The sequence below is a fragment of the Notothenia coriiceps genome, unplaced genomic scaffold (genome assembly GCF_000735185.1).
Source record: "Notothenia coriiceps isolate Sejong01 unplaced genomic scaffold, NC01 NC01_scaffold00024099, whole genome shotgun sequence".
In the NCBI taxonomy this organism is placed as follows: Eukaryota; Metazoa; Chordata; class Actinopteri; order Perciformes; family Nototheniidae; genus Notothenia; species Notothenia coriiceps.
Genome location: NW_011356800.1, coordinates 45,586 through 60,233, shown reverse-complemented (window position 1 = coordinate 60,233; position 14,648 = coordinate 45,586). Strand labels below are relative to the sequence as shown.

Genomic DNA, 14,648 nt, shown 5'->3' with positions numbered 1-14,648 from the left:
GAAATAAGAGATAAAGTGATTAATTTGGTCAAAAGTCACACTGTTGCCTCGACAACAACACTAAAAATAATCCCTGATGCCGCCTCTCACTCTTATCTATTTAATTGTACATAATAATAAAAGATTAGGCAAAAATAACAAGCAGCCCTTTATTTGGTATGACATTCAAATAAATATGCAGTAACCTTCAGTGAGCCTTGTGAGGAGATGTTTACTCTTCCCTGTTTGTCCATATGGCAGTTGAAGGTGTAATATGCTCCTACCTATATATCATTTCCCTCTTTTCATCAAACACTAAAATACTGGACTTCTGCTAAATGACAAGAAGAAGATAGAAAGCACACACAGATACAGATACATCAAAATATATTTTATCAGTCTGACTCACGTGGTTCAGACTCACAATACAAGCAATATTACTTATTATGTCAACAATCATGCAAAAATAAATTTAGAGTAAGTTTACCCCACCTTAGCCAAAGTAGCCACTATTTCCGGCTGCCTGCAAGTGCGGTTGTTGAGGAAATAAAAAAACGTTGGAGTAAAAATTAGCCGTTGTCATTGAAGGGTTTATGCAATACCTACATTATCAGTATAATCATGTGTTTTCTTTTCAGATTAACAAAAAGTTAAACAAAAGGTGGATTGAAACAGTTTAATCAGCACATAAACATGAAAAAGAAATGTTCCTACCATAATTTCCCCATAATGTTTGTAATACAGCATTGTCATTCTCTAGATGTATGTATCTGAATAAAGGAGGAGCCTTTCAGGATTGCTTCCTCTCTGGCACTGAAATAACTTTATATTTTCCCTATTGTATTTATTTGAATAATAGTGCAAATGAACTGAACTAATGAGTTCGAAAGCAACAGATGCACAAGTATCAAATGTTAAAACGCAGATGATACAGATATTACAACAAAGATGTTTCATAAGTGTGTGAAAAAATTGCTTATTTTTCCTTTAGTATTAGTAATGAGTCAATAAGACTATTAATTGACTGGAGCGATTGTGTTTTGTTTCTTTAAAGGATGGATATTAATAATAATAAATAATAATTCTGTAAACATTATTGAACTTTTGTGCTGAGTATAAACCGTGTTACTTGTGTCAGTGACTTGGAATAACACTGACTCAGATCACTGGAAACAACGCTGTAGCATTCATAAGCAACACAACAGTCATATTTTTATGAATAGGAATAATACATTGGAGCATTTGTTATAAAGCACAGTGTCCACACATTGAGCAAGACATGTTAAAGTCACTGCAAATTGTAACTTTTTTTTGTATGAGACGCTTTTGAATCTGACTCTGCCTCTTTTCTGTCGTTTTTTTTTACCAGCATTACGTAAGAGCCTCACATTTTCATTTCACCACAGTCTTGCTGCCAATACAAAATCTGAGAGGTGCACATTCCCTAAAGCAACTACTATCACAAGACAATAATTGAATATACAAACATACAAACCCTTTTTACTATTTTACGTCTTTAAAACCTAAAGTCATTGTGCTAGTCTCCTTCCTAAATTGTTATGCTGTTGCAGTGTTTGTGTGATATTTGAACAGAAAATAAACAGCAACTAGATTTTAGTTTTCTCCTATTCCCACGTGGAAATATCAGTTGAATAAAATGATCTAATTTGAAATGCAATTTTCCCTTCAGTCTCAAGCATATAATCCATGAAGTGGTCACATAGTCAGTTTGTGATTGGCCCTGAACTCCTGTAAATATATATTTAAACCCTTTTTGTGGGATCTAATGAAAACATGCTTCTACCCATGCTGTCCCTTGGGGTGCCCCAGCCTCTGCCAACGTCTGAAAACACAGCACATTGCATACCAGAGCTGGGTCATATTGTTTCATTTTGAGATCCAACCCTTATTACTCCAAACAAAGAATCACAATAAATAATATAACTTCAGAGGAAAAACATTACACAGTCCAGCAAAGTCCAGCTGATCAAGGCAGCAGCTCCACTGCCTCAAAGACTTCTGATGAGAAGTTTAAGCTAACAAAAACATTGTTCTCCATCGCCTCAACACTGTCTTCTAAGCAGACACTGTCATGGTTGATAAGACTGCTTTCAGATGTGGGACTGATGACAATTATGCGAGGGACACCCTGAGGCAATCTAGGATCATTGGTTGGTATTTTTCCAAAATGAGAATCGAAGGAGTCGCTCTTGTGGTGATCCCTGATGCTGCCTTTCTTCTCGCTTGAGTCTGAAATCTCATCAGATAAACTCTGACTGCGTTTCCTTGTGAGGACCAGTAGGGGGAGGGTTGCGATGGTGAGAGAACTGCAAACCAGCTCATGGTCACAGTATGTTTCATTCATGGTAGATGGGTGCTGGCAATGAGAAAAAAATACAAGTTTCATCAATGAGATAAAATACGTTTAAGATAAAGTTACTATTTTTTTGCTGTGTTTTCTCACCTTCTCTGCTACTTGGGTTTTGGTTGTATTTCGCTGTAACTGTTTCTTATATTTCCTGTTTCTGGAAGGCTGTCTGTACGATGGCATGCTTCTGAGGGAAGCACCGGACTTCCTTCCCAACGGCTCCATCTCAACATCCCTTAATACCTGCAGGACAAAACAGAACTAATGTGAGCTGAATTGGACAACAATTTATTAAATCAAGATGAAATCAATTCAAATCAGCATGTGATTTAAAGGTCCCATGTCATGCTTTTCCGGTTATTACCCGTCCCCTTGTGTGTTATGTAGCTTTTTATGCATGTAAACGGTCTGCAAAGGGACAAACCCTCAAAGTACACCCTGTAGCGAGTAAAACTCTAACACAGAAAAGACCTGTCCATGCTGCCCCAGAACGCCTCGTTGGAGATTTCTCTTTTTCCATTTTTCTCTTCCTGAGTATAGTGACGTAACGATACCCAGGTCCAAATGGACCAATCCGATTTGATTTTGGAACATTGAACAATGTAAATCTATTCTAGTAGACCACAAAAATGGACTCTATAAACACTATACATTTGAAAAGAAACTGAAGTAACATAATCATAAACAAGGTTTCTATGGTTTTGAGGCCAAAATTATCTTAATCCCAGTGTTTTACCTTGAATTGAATTAAATTTCAAGCATTGGCCTGCAAAGTGAACGATGCATGACAAAAGATTCTGTCACGTAACAGTCCTGGTGGAAGATATGAATATCAACTTTTTATTTAACTTTCAGGTGTGCATTCATAAAGTAGGAACATGATACAAATTATAACATTCAATTTGATAATTTTGACCAAATTGAATAAAAAGGCACATAGGAATGAATAAAAAAAATACCTAAATCTTTAATGTATCAATTTAAAGCCTTAAGATTACATGTGTGTTTCTTCACAGATTAGTGTTAAAAGAATGTTAAAGTCAAGAATAAAGGAGACTTAACACAACTGAATTTGAATAGTTCCTTCTGATCAGTGATAGCCCATACAAGCCATGTTATGTAACAACAAAATGTTGGTTAAAAAAGGATTACCATGTCATGGGAAGCTGTGAAGAAGTGAGTCCTTGAGGCTGTGGACTGTCTGCTAATGATGGAGTCCCTGAGAGAGGACTCGCTGATGGAGGAGGACATGCATTCCTTTCGAGGAGTGGGGGACAGAAACCTCAGACAGGGAATCTTTTCTGCCAGAGTCATCCTTTTAAAGTACAGAGCAACAGAAAAAGCTTTAAGTTTAATGTGATGAACTATGAGTCCCAATTGATGACATCATACATGTTCAGAGACAGTTTAGGTTAAAAAAGTATATATTTACCTGTATTTGTTGTGTATAATAGCATAGATGAATGGATTGTAGATGGTGGAGGCTTTTGCTATGATTGCAGGGACGGCCTTGGAGTATGGCGACAGGATTTTCGAATGACTGAAAGAGACAGAACAACAGTAATTTGAAAAAAAAATATCTTGTAGCCTAGTTCTTTGTTTTTTCTAGCGTGACAACAGCAGCAAAACTTTATTTTTTTATTTGTTGTAATTTAATGAAGAGTTGTACTGGGTCAGGGATTAGCCTAAATGTGCCAGCTGCCACAAAGGGGGTGTGTGTGTGTGTGTGTGTGTGTGTGTGTGTGTGTGTGTGTGTGTGTGTGTGTGTGTGTGTGTGTGTGTGTGTGTGTGTGTGTGTGTGTGTGTTCCCCAGTGATAGAGCAAAATGTGAATGAAATAAATAAAAGTATGCGATTTCTAAGTTACATAACTACTATACACCTCATCCTACTGTGTGTCCCAGGAGGGACATGGGGTTTAGTGAATTCTGTGATAAGCTGAGAACGTATGAGCAGCTTCGCCTTCTGTTGTATGTCACTGATCCAGGGCACAACCTTATATAATGATACATCAACGCCATTTGGGGGAGATTTATATCCAAATGCCCAACACACTATCTACACTCCTAAGTGTAGCATGACTGCCATGTCTGCTGAATGTTTTTTTATTTTTCAAAATGGTTGGAATAAAAATATGTGTCCACAAGCATTTTTAAAAGCGAAGGCAGATGGAAATATGATTAGATACAAAATGTCTACTTATATGGATGTTACAGTTAAGTATGCAACTTTTACATTAAAGAAATTGAAAATAAATGTCTGCATTGAATCTAGGATCAAAGAAACCAATGCTCAATGTACAAGTGTCTTTAAATATACACAGTAGTTCATTCATTAAAGATTTAGGCATATTTTGACCCTAGTAGAAATGTGGAAATCCATTTAAACTTCCAATGATGTCCTGGTAAACCAGCACATCCTTCATGTAGCCCTGCAGAAACTTGAAGCTAAATCATGTAGGCTGTATATCCAACTACATGTGCTGCCTTTGTAACTCCACAGCAGATTGTTGTTTCAAAAATATTATCCCAAAATGTACAAGCACACTCAAACCATTGCAGCACAAAACGAATCATGTATGAAAGAAGTCTTACCCTGCCCAGGAAATCATTGTGACACAGGCGTACGGTGACCAGGAGAGGACATAAACCACAATGACGACAAAGGCGATCTTTGCCAGCTTCCACTCACTCCTGATGGACCTCTGCTTGATCAGGGTGGACTTCCTCACCTGGGTCCCCAGACGCTCTACCTCCCTGTGGGTGGAGTAGGGTGGTACAGTTAGAGAAAGTGAGACCAGAAAACAAAATGCAGGTAATGCATGTCCTGCTGAACAATTAGGATATGATCTTTAACAAGACCAATCTCTGCCCAAAAATAAGTTATTAAAGCTGAAAGACAAACCAAAAGAAGCATTCATATTTATAAGAATTCACTTCTGGTCAAAGTAGGTGGGGGTTTATAAAGATATACCGTAATTTTCGGACTATAAGCCGCGCCTTTTTCCCCATTTTTCGACGCTGCGGCTTATATAACGGTGCGGCTAATCTATGGATTTTTACAGCTAACGGCCACCACCTTTAACTCTATGGGCTCTATGGCCGGTCCGCGGACCTCCACCTTTAAGCGGCGGCTTCCAGCAGGAAAAGCTGGAGGCCGGAAAAGAGTGAGACAGGTAGCGCGCAAAAGTAAAAGTGGAACCGAGAGTGGTATGCCGCTGCTGCGGTTTATAGTCAGGTGCGCCTTATAGTCCGAAAATTACGGTATATATATTATGCGTACTCATATGTGTGCACATGAATTATACACCTTAACCTTTCATATTTTTGTTTTACACAGATAATCTGCCTGTGTTGTATAGCCCATCATTATGTATCACCTATCAAGCTAACTACTACAGTATTTACCACATACAAATTCACCTAACGTGCCATTGTACACCAGCTTTTTAAACACACATTCCTTCTGACATAAGGTACTGATAAAAACTGTTGGAATTATTTAAGTGTGGTATCTTTTCATTTTGGAGTGTTATGAAAATAATTTATATTGCATGTACTGTATCTCCACCTACATAAACTCAAAAAACACAACATACACACTCCTGCTGATATAAGAGTTACAGTACCTGCCAGTCTGCCGTACAGCCAGAAACATGAAGATATAACAGTAAAGGATGATTCCCAGTGGAATAAAGAAAACAAAACAGCATAACATCATCGTGTAGCTCCTATTTGCCATTGTGTATGTAACATAATCCCATGTGCAAGATGTCATCAGGCCCTCAGGGATATAGGAGCCTAAAAGTGATAAAGAACATCATCATTTCATTTAAGATATCACATAAAACATCAGCAGTTCTGAGTTTTCTTTCACATAAGACTTGTACTTGTTTTGATGTCTGTGAAAGTGTAGATTAAGATCACAGCAAGCCCTATGTCAGTTTTTCTTCAGTGAAGGTCATTTGCTGGTTTCTCTCAGATTATCACAGAGCAAGTACAAGAACTTGATAGAAATAGACATTGAGGTAGCTCAACTTACTCCATCCAACAAGAGGAGCCAGACTCCAAGCCAAAGAGTAAAGCCAGACCATGAGGATGGCCACCGTGGTTCTTCGTTTGGAACTGAGGTTAATGGCCTGCAGAGGCTTAGTGATCACCAGGTAGCGGTCAATTGAGATGGCCAGTAGGTTTATCATGGAAGTAATGCCAAACAGGGCTCCACAGAAGGCATACATCTTACAGCCTGCAGAGAAGAAACACATACAGACATGTGAATTACTAAACAACAACAAGTGGTCTGAAGATGTTAGGAAAAAAAAGAAAAAGAGCATTACCCATCTCTCCAAACACCCATTCCTTGTAGAGACAGTTGATAAAGAAGACCGGGGACTGTGTGAAAGCCATGAGGAAGTCACTGATGGCCTGGTTCATGATAAAGTAGTTCGGCAGGTTACGAAGCTTCTTGTTACTACACACACAAACACACACACAAACGTGATATGTATAAATTACTGTCAAAACAAGACTTTAAAAACACAACTGTTAGTATCATAAATATGTTCCATGTTATTTTACAAGCTGGGCTTTAGCCTTCACTCAGACTTACATTTTGAATCCCACATCATGAAGGAACAGCTGTTCACATCCAAATATGTTCCTGTGTTATCGAATGTGTATTGTATTACAAGTAGGTTGGACCACTGTGATGCTCTTTTCACAGGTTTTCTAAAACAAGTAATTTATAACCCTTTAATTAATTTAGAACAAATTTTTTTTTGGATTGGTTTCAAAGCTATTTTACTTGTTTACTTGGCTATTATTGACTCACTGGTTTAGGACTGGACTACAATTATAACTCTTTGTCATTTTATAATACTTCACAACCTATGAGACATTCTGCTGTCGTTCTTTGAAATATAAACTATCACACACAAATATATCTTTTTGCAAGAAAACAATTTCATTTCCATCCGGACATTTGAGAAAGAAAATAGAAAAAATATGTAGACAGCATTGCCTTTAACACTTTGTTTATTCTTGCTTTTAACATATTCTATTGTTCTTATATATTATTATAACCAATTATCTTTGCTGAACTGGTCAACTCTGTGAGAACCTGCATTAGACAGCAACTTGATTAGGCAGTGTATTGACCTGCTGTCTACCTCCACTGACGTTTTATTGATTCAACTCGGTTTCTGGGTCCACTGACTCAAAAGTGGCTTCTCTCTCATCAAACAGCAAACAATCCGGTTTTGTATGCAAGGTCACCCTGTGAATACGTGACATCTTTGGGTCTGCTTTTGAACATTTGTATGTGTATCACACTATTAATCTGTTTTCATATCACTGCAGATCTCTCTATGTGTTCTAAGGGTTTGCGCATGCATATGCATATTACTAGAGAATATATTTCCTAGAAAATCACTATATCGAGTGACATAACACTTGAAAGACAATTATCTCCCTCTGTGGTTGTGTGTGTGTGTGTGTGTGTGTGTGTGTGTGTGTGTGTGTGTGTGTGTGTGTGTGTGTGTGTGTGTGTGTTTACATATTATACGCATGCATGTGTACTTGTGTATAGTATGTATTTGTGTATAATATCACACAGAGCACACATACAGATGTTTCATAGGATTACTGTTGCCGGGTTCTGCTGGGTGACCTAATCACAGTTATTATGTTTGCAGTATGTCAGCACAGCAGGGAAACATACAACAGGACATCTAGTGCTACTTTAACCTCAGGATTTGTTTTGTATATACAGTAAATCCTTATTTATGACCCTAGCTATATCAAAAATGTCAAATAAATTTATTTTGTAAACTAATAAAGTTGCAAATAAAAAAAGTTATAATAAAAGAACAGTATATTGCAAACTTCCAAAAGATTTTAAACATGGATTTTTTAAGAGGTCTTTTGATTACACAAACAAGGTCAAATGTGATGTTGATTTGCCTTACACTGACTGTGGCTGCAAGGCCACTCTTCATGTTAATGCAGTGTGTGCAACACATGTGAGTGACAGAGGGATTTGAAAAAGGGGCAAGTCCTCCTCCTCATCCAACTCTGTCTGCACGAGATGACGCCGCGAGTAACATTTTACTTGAAAAGCAAATTAGACAAATGAGAAATTAGGTTGCTTTAAATGTAATATTTAAAGAGAAAATATTTACAAGAGATTTCATTGATGTGTACATTTCTTAATTAAAAAATAGCGTTCAACACAACATGCTTTGACTTAAAATGACACAATTTAAAGGTCAATAGCATCTAATCATATTTTGTTTGTTTGTGGAAATAGTAGGCCTGTTGAAGAGGACATAACAAACTGTTGACAGCTGTTGTACTTGTTATACTTTTTCCGAATGGAAAGCAACATTTGAAAAGTATAGTAAATATCCTTTGAGATTTATTGCCTGCTTTCCAATTGGAAAGCTTTGATTTTTGTCTTTTCCATGTTTCTATTGACTGGGGTAAAGGTTTTCTGATGTGTTTTCCTTTACTCTGATATTCAACTGTAGTTTGTCTGGTTATACTGCATGCCCACGTCTCTCATCTCAGCTCTCCATCTATCGTCCTCTCTGTTTACCCCAACACACCATCTGGATGAATGACCTTGTCTCAATGGAAAAACACATCAGTGGTGTGGGATTCATAAACTTTGACCTGGACAAAGGATGTCGGTGTTCCACATGTCCATGAGTCAATGAGTATTGAACCAGCTGGTTGTGTTGGTGCTTCAATCCTGGGTTTGAATCCCCTGTTCTAGCTGGCATTTGGCCTGCAGTGGAAAATATATTATTGAGTGGTACTGCGCTGTGACTAGAACTGCAACCTCGGGCACATAAGTCAGCTGGAGATCAATACTTCACTACATAGAGGCATATCAGTTCAGTCAGACAACTCACGTGTTTCTTTAACATGTTTATTAGAAGCAGCATATAGTTGAGTTTGGCGTCTAGGCTCGGGCCTCATCACTCCATAGATATACATAGCACGATGAGTGATGATTAAATAACTAACCCCCAGAGCCTACAGGTGGAAGCTGGGGTGGAAGCTGGGATGGAAGCTGGGGTGGTGGTGGGGCAGGCAAGCAGCAGCGACGTAGAAGTAGCTGCAGAAAAGCAGCAGCAAGCAATGCATGGAGAGAGATCTGGCAGGTTAAATAGAGCGGCATATTAAGGAAACTCCATTTGGTTGGTTGTAGAGTGGCAAGGGGCGTTATGTATGAATGCAGCATAAGTGCTCGAGTTGACTGCCTGAAATAGCTCGCAGGCTTCGCCCCATTTATAGACAAAGCACCAGCATGATTATCAGGTGTTGATGTATTAAGTCAGTGCAGTAGATTTATACTTTTATAAAGTTCTCTGCAGAGGCGACAACTTCCAATAATATGTTACTTGGCCCATCCCCTGAAATGGAAATGTAGACAGAGTGACGAAATACTCTGTTTCAAGTAAAAGCCCTGCATATAAAATTGTATCTAAGCAGAGAACAAAAGTATTGGCATCACAATGTGGAAAAAAAGTACTAATTTTTCAAAACGGTAAAAAACTGTATTATATAATTGAATTAGAAATAGTGATGCATTAATGTGTTGAATGTTGGACTTGGCATTTATACAGCGCCTTCGAAGTCTTCCAAGCCCTCAAAGCGCTTTAAAAAATGCCAACATTAAACCATTCGCACACACACAACCCTCTCTGAGCCACAGTCACTGGCAGAGGAAGAGCTTAATTGATTTACTACTGTAAGCTAAATTATACGTGAGAACTTATTTGTTGGTTTTTGCAATATCAATCTGATTTGTCAAAGTCTCTTAAATCGACAGAAAAATTTAGTGAGGTTAAAAGTTTCAATATTTCTGATATTGGAGTGGAGTAGAAATATAAAGCTTAATTATTTCTGCTGATGATCATTCTTCTGATCTGACTTATTTAGGAGCGGTTAAACCTTTTTTTTATTTCTGTCATGTTTGCTGTCTCACTGCTCAAGATAATTGTATGAATCTTTCGAAAGATGTATAAATATTAGATATAGGTTATCAAATGGAAAGATCCTCAACATTCACATGTGTTTTTGTTGCTGTTTATTTGAATTGTGGGCGATATATATATATAACATTTGAATCCTTCGCCTGTTTAAGTAAAGTAGACTCTGCCCCTGCTCCTCTGGTTATGGCACAGCTGTCAGGAGGTGCTGCAGCATGTGGAGCTGAGAAATGTGAGTCAAGCAGGACATGATGAATATTGAGCTTTAAATCTCACATGTAATGCATGCCTTAAGCCTCTTTAGTATCTGCCTAGGTTTTTGTTCATCAACATACAGGGAATCTAGGTTATAGATCAAACGATGTGGAATAAGCAGTTCATAACACGCTCTGGGTAAGTGGAATGAATTTCTGTCAATAACAACCAACCTCTCTCTATCAATCCATTTCTTTCTCTCTCTGAAATTAAAGGGATAACATTAATTTGATGAGTTTTTCTTTTAATATGTGAAGTGATGGATTTTTTTTATCATCAGAGAGACATACAATACAAAGAAAAGTCTGGTGAAAAAAATTAAGGTTGATAACCCATTTACTAAACTTAACATACAGGGCAAGTCTTTAATCATGCAGGGGTTTACCGTGTAAATCATGCACATATATATGGGAGCAAGAGTGTGACGTGCTTGTTGTTAAACAATATCATTGTTCTGTAGCAGAGTATATATTTCAAAAGAGCCAGAGGGATAACGCACCAGAATGACTGACCTTTTCTTATGTAATCATACATTTCTTTATAAAAACTTGAATGCATTTAGTTGAAAGCGTTGAAATGTTTTAAATGTCAGTTAATGTCCCTAAAGGTGCCCCATTTCCTCTCTTTGCAGAAGTCCGCGTGTTTTATTATGTATTAAATAGGACTGAACACACACCATAAAAGGTGTGGACATGACTGCATGAAACAAAATAAACATCTATAAATGATGTCTATGGCGAGGGAAATTATTTTGTGTTCATGCTTGTGGTTTGAGTTAATGATATAATGTCTGCAAAAGTGTGTATTTTTAAAGGGAGATAGTCAAAAAAAAAATTGTGATTAATACAAAGCATTATACAGAGCCCAATAGATTGCAGGAAAACATGGTCTTTTCCCATGATGTTCACGACAGCACCAGTATCATCAGGAAACATATCCCGAGGAGAAGCACAGGTTTTTCTTTAGCCATTCCTGCATTTGCTTCTGTAGCCAATCCCAGACTCTCTGGTTTCCCTGAGAAGCAGAAGATAAGGGCAAATCATCACTAAAGTTTTTCTCTTTGAATTTATTTCTGATGTTTCCGCCTGCTCTACCTACCTCTTTTCAGAACGGCGGACCTCACATTTACCCAGAAGACTGCGCGCTGCTGAGCTACTGTGGCCCTGAAGAAAACACAGAGTATGAGAGCAGAAGTGTTTTGTTTTTGTGATTGAAAAATGTGAGGAAAAATGTGTTTGTTTTACATGAAGTAGACAGGGCTCGTAGAGTCAGGAGGTATCCAGCTGTATGCAGTGGATTCGCCCTTCAGGTTGGTGTTTGCATGAGTAATAGCACCTTGTGGATTCCCTGTGCACTGTTAATATAAAACACAAAATCACATCATGAAATCTCTCAGACATAAGAATGTAAAACAATATATTTTCTACAAGACTGGATTTAGCAAAGAGATCTCTCCTATTTCCTCTGTGTCGGATGGTTTGAGAGTTTAGCTACTTGAAACTTGCCTGAAGAAACTTTGTGTCTGGAGCAGGGTGCTGCCAGCTCCCCAGAGCATTAGTGCTGCCGTCTGTCCGAGCTTCCAGAAGCACACCACGATACTCTGGTCCACTGATAGTCACTGCAGGAGTACACAGATACAGCTGAGCCGGTATATAGAGTCATATTTATATTTACTCTTCATTTTCACTTGCTTTATAAAAGTATGGCTTTTAAAATAACAGATGAAGAGGATATATTCCTCATTTATTGATGTATACATCCAGTAAACCAAAATTACTTGCAAACCAGCAGAGGAGTAAGAAGTTCACAATGCTGCAAGATATGAGAGGGAAATGCCATATGCTTTAGGTTGTTTAATACTGAAATAATGTCTGACAACAAGTTCACAGATATTAAAGTGTTCTCAGTCTCCCTTTTCCCTTGCTTCTTTCTGTATACTGGTAAACTACAACAAACAGTTTTTTTGAAAAGAATCAACGGAAATTACATCCAACAAGAATTTCTAATAATACTCAACACAATTAAGTGGGTATGAGTAAAATAACCTTATCCAAGTTTGTTTGTGACTTCCATCAAATACCAATAATTTTTAGCCTGACATAACAGACGCATACACATAAAAAGTCCCTTTGTTCAAAACTTTTTCTCACATCAGCTTTATAATGGCTCAAACAATAGTATCCCTTGGTTGCTCTGTAAGAATTTGAATCACCGCGTGAACACAGATTTGAGTTCTTGAATGAAGTGTGTTCCTTGTCCCAGATTAACACAAACAAAGCTTTTGTAACAAAGCTCCAATAAAAGTTGTTCTTGCTATCCACACTTGAAAAAGAAATCCATTATCATCTGTATAAAATAGCAATTTCTTTATAAATGTTCTCCTCCATGACTCACAGCTTTCTGTCATGGATTATTAATAGTTTGTAATGTTTGTGTGAGGTTTTTCTTCTTATTTCTAAGAGTGATCATAGATATCTTACCAGTAATGGCCTTGCCCTGCTGAAAGGTCCCAGTGTTGACCAGCAGAGTGTAGGGCGCTGGGGACGGCTGCGGCAGAACACCAGTGTGGCGAGGCGTCATGTCTTCACAGGCGCCAGTAGGAGCCCCATTGGGATATCCAGTAGCCAAACAGAGCATCTGAAGCATAACTAACCCAGGCAATGACAGCTCCATCAGGCTGAATGAAAAGCAACCACACTTTGAGCTGCAATTCTAAAATAGCAGTATATGATGAGGATGAAACGCACAATGTGAGCCAAGAGATGGACTAATATGAAGTACTGGTGCTGAGTCACACAAGCAGAACATTCTAATTTTCTTCAGCAATTCCTTTTCCAACCATGTAATGTGCTTCTTACGTGAATGCTCTCGTGATTTATTGAAACAAAGCATGATTATTCTCCAGTGAAAACTAAATGGTTTAATTTTTTTTTTTCTCATAATCAAAGGAAAGTTAGAAAACATTTTTCAAGAAAAGCACATGACGCATATACTCTTTAACACCACAGTCTTACATTTAAAGGTTTTTCATGAAATCTAAAGTCCTTGGCAATTATACCATCGTCCAAGTCACTCAAAGTGTTATGAATGCATATTTATTCCAGGGATTATTCATGACATACATGTTACTTCGTTGTGTCACTAGAGAATACGTTGACCTACTGTCAGGAGAAAAACAAAGACCTTCTATTTTAACTTTAGTGAAAACACTTTAGAAGAAAACCACTTGAATTTGTCTGATTGATCCATTTGCACTACATAATGACCGTGGATTTAAAACACTCTTACTGAATTATATTATCACTGTAGGGGCACCACATGTGTCGTGAAAGGGATTATTTAATGTGTAAGCCCTGCCTTGACAAAACTGGATGTTGAGCATTTGAGCGGGTTTGCACTCAGGTAGTGCTGCACATTATTCCCCACACAAGACGGGGGACTGTTTTCCATAATAGCAAAACAAGTGTTTCTACACTGTATGAGTAAAGCTGAAGTGTTAAGCATAAATAACATGAACTAGAAGGGTCATTTGTTCATTTCAACCTGTTCCTCATTGTCTTCACTGTCAGCCAACATAGAAACCGGCCGGATGCAATACTAACTGACAAGACCCTGAAAAGCAATCTTTATCATCAAAGTGCGATGGACTGGTTTTTCTTGGTCAAAAACATATTTTTTAAGTTCACATATGCCTATATTTATTCTGCAGTTTCTATTTTATGTAAACATATACCAAGTCTCTAAATCAGTACAACAAATTCCTTTACAATTCCTTTTCTTTGTGCTTAAAGGATTAGTTTTTCATTTGTGAGAGAATTTTTGAGTGTCATTAACTTTGTAATCTTCCGTTTATCAAAAAGGATTTGGTGAATAATGAAACAAAAATAATAATAATAACATGAAAAACGACTGAATCTCTCTTCACTTTTGATTAATATCACAGAACAGACATGAGAGAAAGTCCGTCTCTCGGTCCAACATTTCACACGTTCTGTCTGCAGAATATATGCATGATTTATTTTACATAAAAAGGATCGACCAGTGTGAAGCT

The 14,648-nt window shown here is 37.7% G+C and overlaps 2 protein-coding genes across 2 annotated transcripts; both read right to left on the bottom strand.

Moving 5' to 3' along the window:
- Positions 1–1,957: 1,957 nt before the first annotated feature.
- On the bottom strand, positions 1,958–6,812 carry LOC104954864 (melanopsin-A-like). The gene is made up of 8 exons (XM_010782060.1): positions 6,683–6,812; positions 6,388–6,591; positions 5,975–6,146; positions 4,941–5,102; positions 3,780–3,887; positions 3,500–3,662; positions 2,444–2,590; positions 1,958–2,356 (listed from the first exon to the last, which is right to left on the bottom strand). The coding sequence occupies exons 1-8, from the start codon at positions 6,777–6,779 to the stop codon at positions 1,967–1,969; spliced, it is 1,443 nt and encodes a 480-aa protein (XP_010780362.1). The 5' UTR covers positions 6,780–6,812; the 3' UTR covers positions 1,958–1,966.
- A 2,753-nt stretch (positions 6,813–9,565) lies between these two features.
- LOC104954863 (putative defense protein 3) lies at positions 9,566–13,381 on the bottom strand. Its single transcript, XM_010782059.1, has 5 exons — positions 13,078–13,381; positions 12,103–12,215; positions 11,842–11,951; positions 11,696–11,760; positions 9,566–11,611 (listed from the first exon to the last, which is right to left on the bottom strand). Exons 1-5 carry the CDS (start codon positions 13,268–13,270, stop codon positions 11,502–11,504), a joined length of 591 nt encoding a protein of 196 aa, XP_010780361.1. The 5' UTR covers positions 13,271–13,381; the 3' UTR covers positions 9,566–11,501.
- Between the last annotated feature and the right edge of the window lie 1,267 nt (positions 13,382–14,648).

Excerpts from the sequence above, each read along its gene's own strand:
- LOC104954863 (XM_010782059.1), bottom strand. The coding sequence starts at position 13,270 with ATGGAGCTGTCATTGCCTGGGTTAGTTATGCTTCAGATGCTCTGTTTG. Across the intron at positions 11,952-12,102 it reads CAGACACAAAGTTTCTTCAG|TGCACAGGGAATCCACAAGG; the intron begins GCAAGTTTCAAG and ends TTATATTAACAG. Across the intron at positions 11,612-11,695 it reads GTCCGCCGTTCTGAAAAGAG|GGAAACCAGAGAGTCTGGGA; the intron begins GTAGGTAGAGCA and ends TCTGCTTCTCAG.
- LOC104954864 (XM_010782060.1), bottom strand. The coding sequence starts at position 6,779 with ATGAACCAGGCCATCAGTGACTTCCTCATGGCTTTCACACAGTCCCCG. Across the intron at positions 5,103-5,974 it reads GCTGTACGGCAGACTGGCAG|GGAGGTAGAGCGTCTGGGGA; the intron begins GTACTGTAACTC and ends CTCCACCCACAG. Across the intron at positions 2,591-3,499 it reads TCACAGCTTCCCATGACATG|GTATTAAGGGATGTTGAGAT; the intron begins GTAATCCTTTTT and ends TTTGTCCTGCAG.